Source organism: Prorops nasuta, unplaced genomic scaffold (assembly GCF_024137725.1).
Source record: "Prorops nasuta isolate Cenicafe-Biocafe unplaced genomic scaffold, Cenicafe_Pnas_1.2 PNAS00031, whole genome shotgun sequence".
Classification (NCBI taxonomy): Eukaryota; Metazoa; Arthropoda; class Insecta; order Hymenoptera; family Bethylidae; genus Prorops; species Prorops nasuta.
This window is the reverse complement of record NW_027116828.1, coordinates 1,277,479-1,297,945: the sequence shown is the minus strand read 5'-3', so window position 1 is coordinate 1,297,945 and position 20,467 is coordinate 1,277,479. Positions and strand designations below refer to the sequence as shown.

The window sequence follows — 20,467 nt, the reverse complement described above, 5'->3', positions numbered from 1 at the left end:
TACACCATCACATTTCATTGACGGAGAAATTTTTTTAATTTTTTTGAGCAGCATAGTTTTATAGCTTATTAAATTCTGTATCCTTTAGTATGTATTTCATTCGGGATCGCGACTCCCTTAATGCTTTTTTTTCTTTGTTTAACGACGGAGATGAAGAAAGACAGGGAAATCGGCATTTTCAAAGCTTCGGCTAAAATTTTTAAGAACCTGGAAATTTAAAAAATTTTTTTAAGCAGCATAGTTTTATAGCTTATTAAATTCTGTATCCGTTAGTATGCATTTCATTCGGGATCGCGACTCCTTTAACGTTTTATATACAGTGAAGCAGATCTAGAGAACAAGGAACACGTTTTCAAACTTTCAGCAGTTTCCAAAATAGTTTAAAATTTATGCAATTTTTTTTAACCCTTTTATTTTCTCTATATTAATTGGAAGTTGATGATATAACATGCATTATGGATTACAAATCCTTTTATACTTTTTTTATGAGAAAATAACCACAGATTAAGCAAATACTATATTTTACCTTTCTACTAAGTTCTTTGTATAGCAGGAGATTTCTCGATGGTGCATATCTTCAATAGGTGCTCGAAGTTTTGGAAAACCGTAGACATTTTTAAAGTTATTGAACTAAACACTTTTATTAAAGTAACAATTTATGTGTGTGTGTGTCATATGCATATATAAGTAACAAATTAATATAATATAAAACAACAGCACAGTACACATAACATGGAGTCTTCGTAGCTATTACTCATTGTTATCCAATATAAAGGTAACACATGTATGTTGTTGATTTGGCGCCTACAAATCAAACTCCTAGATTTTCCTCCTATTTGTTCCAGTAATTCCATGTTTTTCCCAAAGGTTAAAAGGGGACTATTTTGCTACGGGTATCTTATTAACCTGCGTAATTAAAAATGTAACTTAAGTAATGCTAAGTAATATATTTTTCAAATGATATTATAATTGTATATAATTACTATTTTTTGTTTATCTAACGAAAATGCACCTAAGATAAAGCAGAGTTTTCTCTGCTGTATCTTACTCATAACTTTAGTAATAAATAACATTATTAAAAAATCAGACTAATATGACCTTGAAAACTGATGTTTAATTGATTTTGGGATTATTTATATGAATACTTATTAAAAAAACATAATGTAATCATCGATGCTTCCAGAAACTATAAAGGAAAGTTCTAGATGCATCAACGATTATGTTTTGTTTGTTTAAAGAGTATAAATATGCAATCCGGAAATCAATGAAAAGTCAGTTATCAAGATTTCATTAATCTGATTTCCCAATCGTACTGTCTGTACTATCAAGTTTATATTTAATAAAATACAAGTGTCACAACTTCACTTTGTCTTAAGCTGTCTCTTGTGGTTATCCATAATTTATTTATTTTTTTTGTGAAAAGTTAAAGTGCAAAGAGAATTGGTAACGGATTATCTTATTTTTAAGATGTATTTATTTTAATATTTAAAACGTTGTAACTAGTTTTGTCTGTAGGTATGTATTTTACGGCGGAAAGTATCGCAAGCGCAATTATCTCCATTTTCAATCAAAAAGAGAATCCGGATAAAATTATTTCAGTTTTATTAAAATCTTCGCATAAAAACAATAATAGTATTTTTCACAAGATTTGCGAAAAAATATTATTTGGATATACAGAAAAAACAATTAAACGACATGTTAATAAATGCTTCTACACTTTCTGTAGAAATACCGTTGGTATAGAAAAAATCTTGGCAATTAAATATAATGCAAATCCTATAAATCTCCAAATCACAATACTGAAGATACTCATCAACCAATTGATATTAAATGTGATTCTGAAATAGTTGTAACTTCAAAAGATTGTAGTAAAGAGGAAATTGTAACGAATACTCTTACAAACTCTTTAGAAAATAAGCTTCCTACTGATTTGTCGTTGGATACAGACAATTTTTATTCCAAAGAAAACTATAGCTGTAATACAAATAATACTGAATATATCACAATACCGGCCGCTTTTTGAAAGAAATATTGGAGTGGTTCAAGAAGCTTAAAATCAGGCTGGACCAATGATTTTGTAAACATTTTTAAAGAAAAATACAATTGTGTAATTAGCATGAAAGACAATAAATGCCAATCAGCAGGAGGCAGGCGCAAAGTATTTTTGTATGGAAAAGCCGTTTGTAAATTTAGTAATTGTGCTTCGTATAAATTTATGGTTTCAACACGAATATCAGCACCTTTCAATGATATTGCTGTTGAGCAAATAGGTAGTATTAAACATAATAATTATGAAATATGCCGGAGACATATATCGGGAGAAAATCTAAAACGGATTGGCGATAAATTAGAAAACCGAACGCCCAGTTTAGAAAGATTAAAAATGATTAAATGTGCGAATGAAAATGAATTAAAGCATAATGATTTTACGAATTGCCCCACCTTAAGTACTGTGCAAAAAATAGCTTCAGAAGAAAAAAAGAAAATTGATTTAGACCTTGACCCCATCTTATTCATGTTGAAACTGATTGAAAGTTTTAAGCACATATTCCCGGGAACAAGCGTAGATAGTTATGTTCAACACTACGCCATTCATCCTACATTTACCGTTCTTTTTACCCAAAAACAGTTGGAATACTTTTTATCAATACCCCAAGAAAAATCCTTTGTACATCTAGATGCTACTGGCACGATCATTAACGGGAATCCGTATACCGACATTACAGGGCGAAAACTATTTCGCATGCAGCGTCGTCATTTGTTGAAGGATTGTAAAGTTATTCCAGGTTTTTGGAAATGCCAGAAGCTTATCTACTAAGTTACGTTAAGACAATTATCAAAAAATGAAAAAAAATTTTTGTTTAAATAAATAAATTAACATTATTGAGAAACAACAATTAAATCGCAAAATCCCCCAACGTACTTTACTAGATAATGTTCATACGTTTCCAAAAAGTCCACATAAATGCAAATCCGTCAAGAAATGACGATGCTGCATGCGAAATAAATAATGGAAGAATTTCGTGTTAGCGACTTCCCGAAAACGAAATTCTTCCATTATTTATTTCGCATGCAGCATCGTCATTTCTTGACAGATTTGAATTTTTGTGGACTTTTTGGAAACGTATGAACATTATCTAGTAAAGTACGTTGGGGGATTTTGCGATTTAATTGTTGTTTCTCAATAATGTTAATATATTTATTTAAACAAAAATTTTTTTTCATTTTTTGTTAATTTTCCTAACGTAACTTAATAGATAAGCTTCTGGCATTTCCAAAAACCTGTAATAACTTTACAATCCGTCAACAAATAACGAAGCTGCATGCGAAATAGTTTTTGCTCTGTAATGTCGGTATACGGATTCCCGTTAAACAGCCAGAAAATTGTGAAAAGCGGGTTTATTATTATGCCATGATTGTGCGGGAAACTAAAGGAATTAATCCGTTGCCCATAGCTAAATTTATTTCATCAAATCATGATATTCAAGCTATAACTTCTTTTTTATCATTAGTTGATCTGCATTTAAAAAAATTATCCTCTAGAAAACCACTTATTTGAAAGGTGGAAACAGATTTTAGCATTGCTCTTATACAATCCGTCATCCAAGCTTTCAACAAAATTCACATATGTGAATACTTAAATTATTGCTTTAAATATATAAATGGTGATGATAGGTCGTTATCCACAATGACGAAAATACATATCTGCTCGTCACACTTTATTAAAAATTTTAAGAAAAAAGTGAATGCATTATTGGACATAATATCCCATAGACAAATTGCTATGCGCATTATAGCAAAATTAACACACTCAATAGATCTGCACAATGCACAGCAATGTTTTGAGCATTTTTTAAATATATTTGGTTGTTCGACAAAAAGCAATTGTCTCAACGAAAGTTTAAAATATTTTGATCAACTAGAGTCTTATTCAGATGAGAACATGCATTTAAATGATCATATTGATGATCATTTGTATAAAAATGATGGAAATATGCCAAATATTCTGAAACAGTCACCCCTTTTTATTTATTTTTCAAACAGCAGTTGGAAAAGTTGAAATGTCAAAATGAATTCACAGACGCGAATAAAGAGCAAAACCCTTACCATAATCCAAATTTAGTAGAGTATGTGTTAAATTACTTGCTGCCATATTACCCGTTGTGGTCTGCAATAATCTGCAAAGATTTTAATATTTTAAGAGACTCAAATGCCGCAATCGAAAATTGGTTTAAGATCTTAAAACATAATATCTTCTTAAAACAAAAACGTAATATCTTACCACGTTTCGTACAATGCATGGGAGAGCTACTTGAAGCTAGGTTGAAAGAAAGATACTATAAATTAAATATAGCTAAAAGATATAGAAAAAAATTCGTAAAAGACAAAACCCATGAATATGAAGTTCACGACGATCCTGTTGATGATATTGATTTGGCTACTGAGATTTGGGACAGAAAACAGAGCAATGAAAAAAATTATAAGAATGCTAATTTCAAATTAGATAAGTATAGAAAACTTTCTATTTCGGGACCTGAAAATATAAATGACACTCAAGTATCCCCTGATGGAGGCTCACACCAACAATCAACGATAAATAAACCAACACTTGACACCATTAATTCACCCATGGTAAATTTAGCAAAGAAATTTTTATCATCCTCGCAATCCTATCCACAGGGATTTCCAAATTTAGAGAAAAATATTGGCAATGTAATCGTTGATGTTTACAGTTTTAAATCATTAGAACCAGATACCTATGTTGATGATTCTATAATAAATGCAGGGTCAATATTATGTCTAGATATCATTAACACGACAAAAGAAGTTGCAACAATATTTGACACATTTTTTGTAGCAAAAATTTCTTCCGGACACATTTCTGAAGGCTACCAAACCTGGATTATTAATGGAAAATTACATGAGTTACCAATTTGGATAGCGCCTGTTTTTAATGAAAAACAAGCCATTGGACTTTATTAATTGTCGATTTTCTTGACAAAAATATTTGTACATATTGATCCATTACATGCATCTCCACCTTCTTCTTTAATTAATAACATATTCGTATTTATTATGAAGCTATTCAATCAGCAAAATATTCCTTTTCACTTGGAAGATTAGAAATATTTTACACCAACAGATGTACCCCAACAACTGTGAAAGAACAGAAAGCTCAGCGTTAACTGTGGTGTTCACTTATGTTGGTGGATAGTTATTATATGTACAAGCTCTTATATAGACTTTAATGACGAAGACATGGATAATTGTCGGAAAGGGTCTTGCAAATTTTATTATTGAAAGTAAAGATGTTCCAACTATGCGCGAAAAGCGGAAAAAAATTATAGAAGAATTTACTAATTTATATGGTATGATTTAGGATAAATGTCCAACAAGATTGAAAGCAATTAAAAAGATCCCCCTCGATTATTAAAGCACAATACAATATTGTTCGTCAATTAAACAAAAAATAGTAATTATATACAATTATAATATCATTTGAAAAATATATTACTTAGCATTACTTAAGTTACATTTTTAATTACGCAGGTTAATAAGATACCCGTAGCAAAATAGCCCCCTTTTAACCTTTGGGAAAAACATGGAATTAATGGAACAAATAGGAGGAAAATCTAGGAGTTTGATTTGTAGGCGCCAAATCAACTACATACATGTGTTACCTTTATATTGGATAACAATGAGTAATAGCTACGAAGACTCCATGTTATGTGTACTGTGCTGTTGTTTTATTGGGATCTGACATGTGGGCGGAGTCAATATATATAGATATATAGAAAATTCAATATGGCGCAGAAGTGCCTAGAGTTAAATAGCATATTAATATAGAGTGATCAGTATTAATAGTGATATCTAATGATATCATTGAAAAGTATTTGTATTTGGGCTGGAACAAATCCCTCGCAGCGTAATTTTGTAGAAGGCGAAAGAATTTACCAGTCGGGACATATAATTAAATGTGGGACAAATGAGAGATCAGAAAATGATGCTACCATTAGTTTCACAGCTCTATGCTTACAGACATCTAATTTAAGAGGAAATCCACACGAGATTAATGGAATTGTGTCAAATACTGGTGATATTTTAAATTGTGTTTGTTCATGTAAAGCTGGCGCAGGAAAAAAGTGCAAGCACATCATAGGCTCTCTGTTGTATTGCTATCAGTAAGTTTTGTAAAGTGTATTTTATGAATAGGTTTAGATTATAATTGTGTAATAATAAAAATCACTTTTGTTTTTTTACTAATATTATTAATTTTTAAATTAATTTTCCATGCTTTGCAAATGTCAATTTTTTCGGAGTTGCCAAAGATATTTTGCTTGTTTATAATGCGTGTGTTAGGCTTTGGGAAGCAATGAAATCTAAGGTTTAAATTTTTGTCTGCTCTACTTCCACAATTTTTTACTACACAACGATCGGTGTTAGAATTTTTTTGCCTTAATATAAATTCACCAGCCTCCATAATATAAACTTATTTATTGATTAAATAACATTTTCTTTAAAATTCCTGTGTTAAACAAAGTATAAACATGGGCTTCCTCTGCTTTCATTTTTTACCACTTGGAGCGCTTCAACTATGTCAGATCCCAATATTATATTAATTTGTTACTTATATATGCATATGACACACACACACACACATAAATTGTTACTTTAATAAAAGTGTTTAGTTCAATAACTTTAAAAATGTCTACGGTTTTGCAAAACTTCGAGCACCTATTGAAGATAAGCACCATCGAGAAATCTCCTGCTATACAAAGAAATTAGTAGAAAGGTAAAATATAGTATTTGCGTAACCTGTGGTTATTTTCTCATAAAAAAAGTATAAAAGGATTTGTAATCCATAATGCATGTTATATCATCAACTTCCAACTAAAATAGAGAAAATAAAAGGGTTAAAAAAAAATTGCATAAATTTTAAACTATTTTGAAAACTGCTGAAAGTTTGAAAACGTGTTCCTTGTTCTCTAGATCTGCTTCACTGTATATAAAACGTTAAAGGAGTCGCGATCCCGAATGAAATGCATACTAACGGATACAGAATTTAATAAGCTATAAAACTATGCTGCTCAAAAAAATTTAAAAAATTTCCAGGTACTTAAAAATTTCAGCCGAAACTTTGAAAACGCCGATTTCCTTGTCTTTCTTCATCTCCGTCGTTAAACAAAGAAAAAAAGCATTAAGGGAGTCGCGATCCCGAATGAAATGCATACTAACGGATACAGAATTTAATAAGCTATAAAACAATGCTATTCAAAAAAATTAAAAAAATTTCTCCGTCAATGAAATGTGATGGTGTAGTTTAATCTTTTATCTTTCCTTTAACTATTTCTTATATGTATTAATAGTAATGTTTTATTTCCAGTCTTAATTGACGCTAGTTTAGAAAGATTACACCATATACGATGCTTATAAAATGAAATTAAAGCCTTTATTTAAGTTTTTTGTATGCGACTTATACCGGGTTCCGCGCTAATTTCAGGTTAGTTAACGCTGAAACTCGCGGCTGGAAAGTCGCGTCTAACTTCAGCGTCATCAGATACAAGTATACCTTCTTTCGATATATTTATACTTTATACTGTGAAATTAAACCAAATGTATGAAAATATTATTAGGTTAATTATATGGCCCAAGAATCGTTAATACATTTTCTATAAATTCGCCGTTTTGACTCCTAAATTAATTGACAGAGACACATAAAACATTAATTTGTTCTGTTTAATTAATAACTGTATGTTTAGAAAAAAATAAGCTTGTAATTATATAGAAATATTAGTTTAAATAGTCGAAGCGGTGAATTTGTAGAGTAATAAATATTAACGATTAAGATGACTCGCGCGTTAAACCATACATGTAATGGAACGAAAAATACAATCTTTTCGAAAGAAAACCCAAGTTCTAAAAAGAAATGAAAAAATACGTAGGTAATAAAATGGCGTGCGATGCAAATATAAAAGTGAAGTGTTCTGTGTTTCACATTGCGTTTTAAATATTATTTGACACTTCAGAATTACTAATTCCGTCAAAAAGCCGGAATTGATTTATTACAAATTTAAAACATGTCTAAATAATATAGTAGATGCCTAGGGTCATAATTAACCTAATAATATTTTTCTACGTTTGATTTAATTTCATATAGTACAAAGTATAAATATATTTAAAGAAGGTATACTAGTGTAACAAAGGGGAGTATTACGTGAATTTGTAGCTATAAAGATTATGCAAGATTATCATCCATATCCTTACATCTCTTACAGCGCATGTGGTAAGGTTTCGGCTTTTTGAACCGGTGATCCCAGGTTCGAGACATCTTCGACTATTTTTTTTCCGTTTTTTATAATTTTAGAATATTTATAGTAATCATTAATGACTTATTTGCATTGATAACGAAATAAAAATTAAATTTTTATAAGAATATTTAAAGTGTAAGATTCAATAAAGATATTTTAAGCGTAACTATGGAATGTTAAAACCCCATTTTTACATATTTTTTAACCTACTATGTTCATAGCAATAATTAAACATTCTACAATAAAAAAAAATTATTGGATGAAATCGAACTCGAATCTGAGGTTTGAAAGATGGAGGATTGAAGCAGAAGGACGAAAAGGAATTTTACTCGGCTCGTCGGCTAAGCGAAAGCTAGATCGAGAGGGAGAGAGAGATCCGAGAAAGCTATGCCGTTCTCTCTCGAGCTCGATGTATAGCGAAGATGGCCGAAGCTGAGCGATGTTAACCGAAGAAGGCTGCACACGCATACGCACCACAGTAATGGTGTGTGTGCCTAACAAAGTGCTTCTCATTCGCGTCCGACAGATGGCGTTAGTGGTTTTATGGAATTCTCCACGTTTACGATCATCAGCGCCGCCTACCAACAAGGATTATTTTAGGACCCCACCATGAGCAATCTCCCGTTTCATCTCTGATACAACTCACATATTTGGATCTAAAAGCTGATATTCAATAAATATAAAATTGAATACCAATATCTATACTATTAGTTCTTAATTACCTAAAATTTCTCATGTTTCTCGGAAATTGTATAGATTTTGTAATTTTATGTTTAATTTTATTATTATTTTCTGCCAATAATTTAATCGCCATATAAAAACTGTTTATTTCATTATAAATTATATATTTGGCTATTTTATGCAATGCAGCACGCGCGGGCCCTGCAAGTACTTGGGTTACACCTCATAATTTATTTTTTGGATTTATATTTATCTGATTTCAATGTTTTATGTTGCTATTTAATAATTTACTTATCGATTCATTACTTGTTGAATTTAAATCATTTCACTCCTTTGTTTTGCCGGTATTTTTGTTTATTATGGTTAAATAATTGATTTGTCCAATTTATTTCATTTCAATGCTTTAAATGCCGTTTAGAAAGTTTACTTATGGAATATATGTATTTACTTGTCGAGTTTAACTGATTTCAATCCTTTATGTTGCTGTTAATTTTGTTGATGGTTAATTTTCTGTAAAAATTTGCTTTAAAAGTTTTATTATTACAATCACAAGTCTTGGATAGGAAGAACTAAATTACTTGCCTTCTTTTTTTTACACGAAAGTGTTTCTTGTAGGGATACATATATTCCGTAACCATGACAAGTCTAAATGATTTTGGTAAATTTGTTGAGATTGAATATAGGGACTTATTGTATCACTCTCCGACTCGTTAGATATCATTGTTTCCATGCTTGGATAGAAATTGCCTAATATATCCAGCTATAAAATCCTATTTCTTATCAACTAATAGTTATCGTAGAACTTTATATGATTTTTTTAATTCAAATTTCGGTGAAGCTCTTGTTTGTAGTTTGCACGTTCGGTCATGTATTGTTTCTAGGAGAAAACTAAAGCCCTAGAAGTTAAGAATAATACAATTTTGGAAACCATAAATGTTTTGGAGTTGATTACTTCAATATTTGAACAATAGATTGAATATAACTTTTTACTATTTAAGTTTGTACGTATTCTCTTAAATTTGGAAAAAGATAGCCTTGGATAAGATTGTATTAAATTTAAGAATGACATTATTTAATGCTATCACAAATCGTTAGATTACATTAAATCATTGAGTTGTCAATTTAAAGAATTAAATATTTTTAAATAGAAGTCGCTAACAAATATTCCTGAGTAGCAAGGTGTACCAAATATAAATGAGAAACTGAATGTTATTGACAATACAAAATGAATTGATCAAATTTGTGATTTAAAGAAGTTTTGTGAGAGAAATGTCGAAAACCTCAAATTTTAGAATAATAGAAACGAATATGAAGTGGTAAGAATATTTTACACAATCAGATAATAATAATTTCCGTTAAAAATTATTAAAATTATGTTAATATGTTTCCCTTTTCGGCTCATGATGCCAATGTTAAAGGAATTTTTTCAATGGTGGATGCAAAATGGTCGAAAGAACGAAATAAATTAAACATATCAATAGTCAAATCCACTATAACTGTAACATATAATTACAAAACTATTTCTTGCAACAAATTCTATAATGAAATTAAGGATAACAAAGAATTTTTAACAAAAGTTTCAAAAATTCGAAAAAATATGAAAAATATAATATAAATAATAATTAAATTTAGTTAAGTGTTATAAATTCTTATGTTGAAAAATAATATTTTTATCGTGATCTCTCTAGTAAAAAGACTGATTTCCTATGATTAATATATGTGTGTTATATGTATTCATAAATATAATAGAAGTAAATAATATTGGTTATATATATTTAAAAGCAATGTGTGGAAATAATTTGTTTTCAGTACATAAATACAAATTTTGTTTAACAAATGCATTTATTTCAAATAACTCCGCTATGTTCTCCTTTTTTATTTAAGTTATTAACTTTCCACATTCAGAATTACTGCAATCCTATCTACTAAAATATATACAAATAAAATTAAATTAATTTTTCTACAAAACACGTATTGCAATTACAAAATTTCCTAATTAAATAACGAAAGGTAATCAATATTATGCAAGTATTTTTATCCTTATAGAAAATATTAATGCTTTAATTCAAAACATAAATTCAATATAGGGTAGGCATTTGTCTCCAATTCTTAAATTCAAAGAGGTGCTTGTAAAATTAAAACCAATAAAATAAACATTTGAAAACAAAAATGTAGAATTATTTATACAAAGGTATTATTTAAATTATAACCACAAAAATTTATTCTTAAATAGAAACAAAATGTTAATTTTATCTCCAAGTCCGAATTTTTTATCAAAAAGCTACTCTTGCTTGGCCTTTGTTTCTTACAGAAATACTATATCACTACAATGCATAGTAAAATTGCTGTATGTTGTTAATTACAAATTTCATAATTGTTTGCAATTTCATGAAGCACAAACCTGGCAAACAGCTTTTTGGTTCAAAATTTGGTTTTTGGAGAATAAATTAGTATTCTATATTTCTATTTAACCAATTAACTGTTTTTGACAAATTTATTCGTGATAAGAAAAAATGATTTTTTTGTATTAAGACAAATAAATTTATCACGGGCAATTTTTTACAACAAAATACAATTTCTTTTTTACCTGTTTTTTGATGACACAGTTAATTGGTAAAGAAAAAATGTTTGTTATTATAATTTAAACAGTATGAGTTTTTACAAGTAATTCTATATTTTTTCTTTCAAATATTAATTTTGACAATTTCAAATTTTATGAGCACCTCTTTGGATTTAAAAATCAGAGGCAAATGCCTACTCTATTTTAATTTTATATGTTTTGAATTAATACATTAATATCTTCTGTTAGGATAAAAATACATGCTTACAATATTGATTTTTCTTCATTTTTTATTAAGGGAATTTTGTAATTGAAATAAGTGTTTTGTAGAAGAATTACTTTAATATTATTTGCATATTATAGTTGAGAAATACTAAAATGAATTATCTTCTTGTTGTTGGAAGTAATCATTGTTTGATGGCAACACTGAATCTACTTATCACGTGACTCTCTAACATTCCATTGCAACAGTTGCATTAGGAAAAGGAATGAGTAAGGTGGTAACATGAAATGGCGACTAGAATACATTTATATTAAAAATCTATATCTATAGTTGTGTATAATAATAAAAGTGATTAAACTTAATTTGCATCTTCGTTCGTATTAATATAAGAACCTGGATCTCAACACTTGTACCAAGATACTATTTCTGCAATGATCTTTATATACTTGTCACCTTTTTTTACAAGCGAAGCTTTTATATTACATGAAAGTACAAAGTACCTGGAGAGAAAGTAAGCCTGCAGGGTTGTAAGGTAAGATATAAGGGAAAGGAAGCTGTCCGAAATTTTGTTTTGTTCATGTTACATCATTCGTATACAAGGGGGTATAAGCTTTGAGAATATATACTACGTCATTTGTGTATAAGCTGGTATAAGCTTTGTTTTCATTAACAGTTTTTCAATGAACAAAACAACATATATAATTATATATACACGTGTAGGAATCATGTGATAATGACATAACATGAACAAAACTGAATGTCTGACAGCTTTCTCTCACTTATCTCACCTTAACCCCCCTCACCCATAGTGAGACCTTATGCTCTCTCCAGGTACTGCATATCTCCATGGTATTTTATGAAAATGTACATACGCCTAATTACTTTGATCGGTCATATAAGTAAAAGTTTAATAATACCTATAGTCAGTGTTACAAACAATACTATTACTGTAGATTTGACAAAACATCAGTTGCAATGAGTAACCTGTTATTGACATATTCCAGAATTAACTGTCACCTTTGGAAGCACTGATATTTCTATATGTTGTGTCAAACTTTCTAGGAGTACCATTATTGACAGATAATTTTAAACAAATCCTTTAACATAAATGCTTGTTAAATCAATAACTATAAATTAAAATAACAATTTCCTTGAGGGCATAGAATATTTAAAAATAACAAAATATAGTGTTTAACTATTATTTCAGAAGCCTCTTTGGAATACTCATTATTGAAACTTCCTGTAAGATAGGTAATAACTACCATGCTTGTAATATTAAAGCTGTAGGTAATAAGTCAATAAATCTACAAATATGCATTGAATCAAACTATGTGGCCAATAAATACTAAACTCTTGTTTTACTACATATATAGCACATCTGTATGCTAATAACAAAATACATGTTGCTTAATTTAAACAAAAATTAAAATCTACCAGATACTTAAAAATAATTTTCTGTGGAAAAGTAACTCATAAACAATTAATAACAGTATGCTAATATATAAAAAGAAATGATTTCTGTAACAAAATAAATATGGTCACCCTAATAATATAATAATTGCACTAAAAAACTTACCCTCGTTGAACAATAAATTTTACAAAAGATATTTGTAAAGGTATTTAATAAGTAATAAAAAGATTATATATGAAAGTTGAAGAAATATCAATGTAATTAATTAGATACAAGAAAGTGTTATAAGTTATCACTGCTGTGTGAATTTATATTATTTACCTTGCCATGATAACTTGCTATAATCTCCAGTCATAATTATCAGAATAAGCAGAAAAACCGGTCAAAAATATACTCCAATAATTCAAACTACTACAGGACTGTGGCCAACTATGGTTGTAAATTTGTACGTTCACATTAACAAATTAGCACCTTCAGCGATTAGATTTGAATTAAAAAATTCGAAAATCTAGAATCAGATCCAAACCTCAGTTGAGTTGGTAAAGTGTACAAGTTCGCTTTTCTTTGAGTTATAATAAATATCGTAAAAATGAGTAACAACAGCAGCTGCTCTTTCCACGGTACTACGACACACCAGAGCACAATGTAGGGTGTTTCTTTTCTGCGGATTAAAATGGATTGGCATCTAGTCACAGTCACGCAACTTACATCAAAAAACCACTAGATTCCCTATAATCCGGTGTGTTCTATTTCTGGTCGGATTTGATCGGAACGGATTAAGATGGCGGCGTCGGTAGAGCGTAAGGCTTAGCGCACATAGAATTACTTAAAGCTTTACGTTGAGAACTTACGTTACGTGACACGTAGGAATGCCGTACGTCAAGACACAAAGAAGTTGGCTTGCGTTGCGACTTGCACAAAAGGTGTTTAGCAAATTAGATATTGATGATCCACAGTTTAACTTGATTCGCTTGCTGGCTAAAATTAAAATATATTGCAATTCAAAAATTAGAATTACAACAAAATTCAGAGGTAATCAATAAAATAAGAAAGAAAATATATGTTAAACTTCCTTAAAAATATAACCTTTTGTTCTTTTGTAATTTCAAATATTTATTACTTGATAAAAATCTGTGATACTTTTAAAAGCAAATTATGGACCATTTATATTGCTCTTCTGTTATACCTTCCTCTGATGTCTCGATAGACAATAATGATGAAGCTGAAGTCGATGATATACAAATAACAGAAAATTTAAATGATTGTTACCTAATAGATTTATATAGAGAGCGTCGATTTTTATATGATAAAAGTCATAAAGATTTTAAAGATACGCTAGTAAAAGATAACGCATGGCTAGAAATTTCGAAAATAATGATAAATAAAATGTGTGGTAAAGTAAGGTTATAAATACTCGTTTGCCATTAATAATTAATTTAATATTGTTTTTCTTTGTCAGGGGATCATTACACACCTCAGTATTGCAAAACAAAAATTCGTTCATTAAGAGAGAAGTATAATAGATTTCAGAAAAGTAACAGATACATAAAAACTGGCAGTGCAGCAACTGTAGAGAGTAAATGCCCATTATTAAAACAATTGTCATTTTTAGATTCATATATTCAAAGACGAAGGTAGTTAAACAAATATTATTTTTGCCTTATTAATAAATTCTAGTATAAACTTGATAATAATTATTACATTTCTAGAACCTTCAGTAATGTAACAAATATAAAAGAAACGTCTGACGTTTTAGACAATATTGAAAATATTAATATATCTTCACAAAAGAAAAGTGATGTTACAGAAATTAAAAAGAATAAGGAACAAAACATCGAAACTAAAAGCATGAAACGTAAATGTAACGAAGATGAAATTTTTGGAGTCATAAACAATCTAACAAATATTTTATCAGCTGATTCCTCAGAAGAGGTTGAAAAATCAGCTGAATCCGCGTTTGGTAGTTATATTGCAATGGAATTGCAAAGATATAATGAACCTGAAAGATCAATAAAAAAGCAAAAATTGATGCAAGTATTATTTTCGACTGTGGATGAAATATAATTATGTTATTTATTATTGATCTACCGGTTGTCATTGCTTTAACACGCAAAATTGTTTACTTTATTTTATTATCTAAATGTCAAAGACAAAGTACTGACAGGGTTTGTGTAATATCTATATTTTCATATAGAAACAACAACTAAAAGAAAGTCTGTTTTAACTGTTCTGTCTGTGATAGGTTGAAAAGAAACCAGAGTATTATTTGATTTAATTAATGTATGATCTTTATTTTTTTGTTAAATAATTATAATTTCATTTATTATATGTATTTGACTACGTAAAAATAATAAGTAAAAAAAAAGTATGTTTTAATTAATATTTCTGTTTGAGATAGTTTTAAAATAAATAAGAGTATTATTTATTTCAATCAATATGTAAACTTTGTTGTTTATGAAATTAAAATCGTACAAAAGATTACGTAGATTTATGTGCTAATTTATAACTGCAGATATTACTATTTGTATGTAGTACGTACATAGAAACATGCGACTTCTCATGTACTATTTTCTTATAATTCTTAGTGAATATAGAATATCCATAAAATAATTTGTATCATTTAAGGGTCACTTCATAAGTATTTGGTTTCCAAAAAATATTTTAACTGCTTAAATGCTTCGCAATACTCTAAATAGTAATATATATATATATATATAAACAAAATACATATTTATATATTAATTGTTCTATTGTATGTTATGCAAAGTTATAAATAAAAATACTTAGTATGAAAATACACCTTTGGTAGTAGTCTGTAGTAATTATTTGAACGCAACATCAAGAACAATGTAAGATATCAATCAATATTCCGAATATTGACCTCTGTGAACATAATCTTGTTGAAAAGCTACTATTCCACTAGAGGTAAAATATTCCTTGAGAATATCTCTTTGACTTATCGCTGTTGCGATGTTGCTATTATGTGGGTGTTGTGTATCTATCCAATCGTAACTTAATTCTTCATTACAGTAAAGTTTCTGACTATATTTCTTTAGATTATCTTTTTGTTCTTCACACATAACATAATTATGTAAAATAACTCCAGTTATTGTTATATAATCCGCTGTAGTTGGAAGAACACATATAGGTGTGTGAAAATCTCTCCACCGGTTCGCAAATATGCCAAAAGCGCTTTCAACAGTTCTTCTAGCTCTAGACAACCGATAGTTATAAATTTGTTGTTCCTCTGATAAGTTGTTACCTGAGTATGGCTTCATTAAATTTATGGATAGTGGAAACGCAGAATCTGCTATAAAATATCCATTCAATATAATATCACTATTGGGAAGGCGACCCAAAGATTTAGGCAAATTTAAATTGTTATTTTTTAAATTTATTCCAATATTACTATGTTCAAAAATCCCCCCGTCACTATTTCCACCATATGAGCCTATATCTACTAAACTGAATTTATACAAATCATCTGACACAGCTAAAAGTACAATGCTAAATTGTTTTTTGTAATTGAAGAATAAGGATCCAGAATTTGGAGGGCATCGCAGTAAAATATGCTTCCCATCAATAGCTCCGAAGCAATTTGGCATATTCCAACGTTTCCAGTAGCCTTCAACAATATTTTTCCATTCATTTTCTGTAGGACATTTCAAATATGTTTGTCTTAATGTATTTACGATAGCTACACATGTTTCTTTAATTATATTTCTGACAGTGGACTGACCAATGCGAAATGAAAAAGCCAAACTTGAGGTCGAATTTCCAGTTGCAAGATACCTGTAGAAAGGAAAACTCCTTTAATAAACTTTTCAGTAAATCTTTACTAAGATACTAATATTTCATTTTTAAAAATTGTTACCTTAATAGTATAATAAGTCTTTGTTCTGGACAAATTGCCCTTTTATTTTTTTTAGTTAACGAAGGTCTTAAGAGCTGTAATAGTTTTTGAAAATGTTGAAGATTTAACCTTGAATATTTGAAAAACATCTTGTCATCATTCTTCAATTCTTTAAAGAGATTGTAAAATTCCCCGTGCTCTTTCCTTAATTGGTTAATAGGTCTTATAACCCATCTCCTAGTTCTCCATCTTTTTCGAATGTATGTTCTTTTCAATTTAATGTAATAAAGTAACGTAGTGATTAAAAGTAAAAGTTTTACTTTAAACGACCTTCTAAATTTCATTTTTCTATAAAAATGAGAGATATTTTAAACATTTAAAAATTTATCACAATTAACAAATTTCTACTAATATTTATTCAAGTATTTGTCGTACTTTTATTTTACATTAATTATAATTTCATTTATATAGAAACCAACAAGTCTAATTATATTAATTGTGACAAATATAAACACTTCATTTTGTCCATTCGATGTGACAGAATTTTATCAAATAACGAATATCTGAAATTACAAAAGAATAAAAGGTTATATGTTTAAAGAAGTTTAACATATATTTTCTTTCTTATTTTATTGATTACCTCTGAATTTTGTTGTAATTCTAATTTTTGAATTGCAATATATTTTCATTTTAGCTAGCAAGCGAATCAAGTTAAACTATGGATCATCAATATCTAATTTGCTAAACACCTTTTGTGCAAGTCGCAACGCAAGCCTACTTCTTTGTGTCTTGACGTACGGCATTCCTACGTGTCACGTAACGTAAGTTCTCAACGTAAAGCTTTAAGTAATTCTATGTGCGCTAAGCCTAAAGTGCCACAAATTTTTATAGTTACTTTCTAGGGCAGGGAGGGAACGGCTTGCAACTTTCGGCTGATTTCCAAGTTCTATCCCCTCCACCAAGCCACGTGGGCTCGCAGTCGCTGGTCGGGGGGGACGGCGACATTTTACTACCCATTAGAGGAACTTTTCGTCTACAAGGTTGGCAGCACTGAGAGCACAAGGAGTTTTATTCAAGATAGGATCCCTATACTGATACCACTTACAAAAAAAATGCATCATTAATAGTACCTCCTGGGTGATGTGAAAATCTATTAACGGCCGTATTCATAATCGGTCCTTAAGGAGCTCCTTGGATTAAGGACGCCTTATTCACTAGGCAAGGAATGAGCCAATCACAATGGGAATAGCGATGACTCTTTCATTGTGATTGGTTGATTGTTTTATGCTACAGTCGGCTCAATACTACTTTAGTATACTTTAATTAGATATAGATATAATTTTTTGCTTCCTTATTTTAAGGAAGGTCTGTAGTGGGATTCTGTAACTCTTAGCGACAACTTTCGGTATCGTTAAGTCCAGTTACCGACAGAAATCGCTAAGTGCGATTCTGTAACTCAGAGTCAGCGATGATTGTCGCTTGTAATGTCGGTACTGTCGGTAACCTACCGAATCCTACCGAATAAACGTACCTTTCCTTTTTAAGAAAACTCTCAGTTCAATCTTAGTTAAGCGACGGAGTTACGAACAATTGAAGTTAATATAAATTGTACTAAACCGAATCATTTAGCTGAGAATTGATATTTCACTGAGTTTTTTATTGAAAGGAAAACTAATAATATCGTTGTAACTTAACAACGACCGAGATAGATGTCGCTAGAGGTTCAGCGGTACTAATATAAAATTTATCCGACGAATAACTTTAATAAACCTTTGCTTTTCCTTGCACGCATTCCACCAAAAACTCACAATGCTCGTAATAAATAATATATACCACATCAACTATTATATTGTGAGTGTTTTTGGCCTCAAGTGGGTCGTACCCCTTAACGACAGCTGTCGGTATCACTAACTACCGACAGTTATCGCTTGCGCTAACGAATGAGCGATTCTGTAACTTTAGCTTTACGACAATAGTCGGTGCAACTCATATTTGTACGATAAGGATAAAATTCGTTAAGGTTCTAGGGAAGCTGGTAATATTGGTGTATTAATACCAACCGAAATAGGAATTTTTGTGTTACTTGACTATATCATTTTTGACTGTAGCAATTCTTACTATAGCAAAATTATCATATTTTATTTAAAAGAAGTATTAAAACGTAAGTATATTTTAATTAAAATAAGTATTAAAAATTAATGTTTTAACATTTTTTTGAGTTAGACAATGTACAGTTAGTGCCTGTGTGCTATAGTTAAATAATACAATTAATTCTATATTTTAGAGAAAACCTCTGCATATATATATATATATTTATTTTTAAATATAAAAATTGGAAAAATATTAAATTTTATTTCCTAAGATTTTTACTGTAAGCCTTAATTTATAAAGAAAATTTATTGTAAGTACTTTTTTGTGATTTCTAAATATTAATTTAAGAAATATTTGTGACATTTATTATATTTACTTTCTCGGTAAACATCTACCGACGCCTATCACGGTCGTCGTTAAGTTAACGATAGAATTCGGTAGCGACCGCCATTTTTAACACCAATTATCGAAAACTTTGTGTTACAGAATCGCTCTTAGCGATATCTCTCGGTAACTCGATTCAATTACCGAAAGTTGTCGATAACTAGTTACTGAATCCATATAGACGGAAGTTACAGAATCGCTCTTTTCGTTACTGCAAGCGACAACTATCGGTAGTTAGCGATACCGACAATCATCGCTGGGAAGTTACAGAATCCCAGCACTGAGCCCTGAGGCTTCCTTGAGGATGTGATTCCTTTACTTACAATTTTTTATGCCGTTTGGTTGGCTGCATTGGTATATAGGCATAATTTGCTATAGTATATTACTGTTATACAGTGTGTGTCATGGTAGAGGGTAAAGTGCCATAAAATTTTATAGTTACTTTCTAGGGATGGAGCTTTCGATGAGTAGACTATATTATAATGTATTTTGTGCGCATGCGTGCGAGTAGAAGAAACTTACGAACACAAGTAATCCAAAAATGTTTTCATGTAAATGTGTGTGCATTGATACTTACAGCTGAAATTAAAAGATTATAATAAGTAATATAGAAAGTTTGAGGCATAAAAGAATTAAAAGTATAATAACCATCTCTGTAAGAAAACCAAAGAGAAATGGCCTGTCATTCACTATACATATTGATGCCATATGGCATATGCACAAAGAATATAACAAAAATACTTTTAGATAAGTATATCTTTTGTATATAATAAGTGCATATTCAAGAATAAATCTTTTGTATGCTTTGTGGATGTATTTTGTTTATTTTACAGATTTAATCATTTATTTATTGTAAGCCATCTTCAATTTTTTATTGATCTAAAGTTTACATAGAATGGAAATCTCCCACAGAATAATTTCCATACCCTTCGACAAAGAGTGAAAGATCAACTTA

General features: G+C 29.7%; 1 protein-coding gene and 1 pseudogene across 3 annotated transcripts in view; one reads left to right on the top strand and one right to left on the bottom strand.

Annotated features, from left to right (window-relative positions):
* The window catches only part of LOC136783034 (ER membrane protein complex subunit 2-like), a 62,386-nt gene extending 48,565 nt beyond the window's left edge, over nucleotides 1–13,821 (bottom strand). The window contains exons 1-2 of one of the 3 annotated variants that reach the window (XM_066742829.1): nucleotides 13,711–13,821; nucleotides 13,506–13,613 (exon numbers count right to left, since the gene is read on the bottom strand). In XM_066742829.1, the coding sequence (XP_066598926.1) occupies nucleotides 13,506–13,539 (34 nt within the window). In that variant the 5' untranslated portion in view covers nucleotides 13,540–13,613; nucleotides 13,711–13,821. Of the gene's footprint in view, nucleotides 1–4,107; nucleotides 4,179–13,505 lie in introns of all 3 variants that reach the window. The other 2 variants (XM_066742827.1, XM_066742828.1) reach the window with 2 other exon arrangements.
* Nucleotides 1–20,467, top strand: part of LOC136782968 (general transcription and DNA repair factor IIH helicase/translocase subunit XPB-like) — a 588,849-nt pseudogene that overhangs the window by 147,585 nt on the left and 420,797 nt on the right.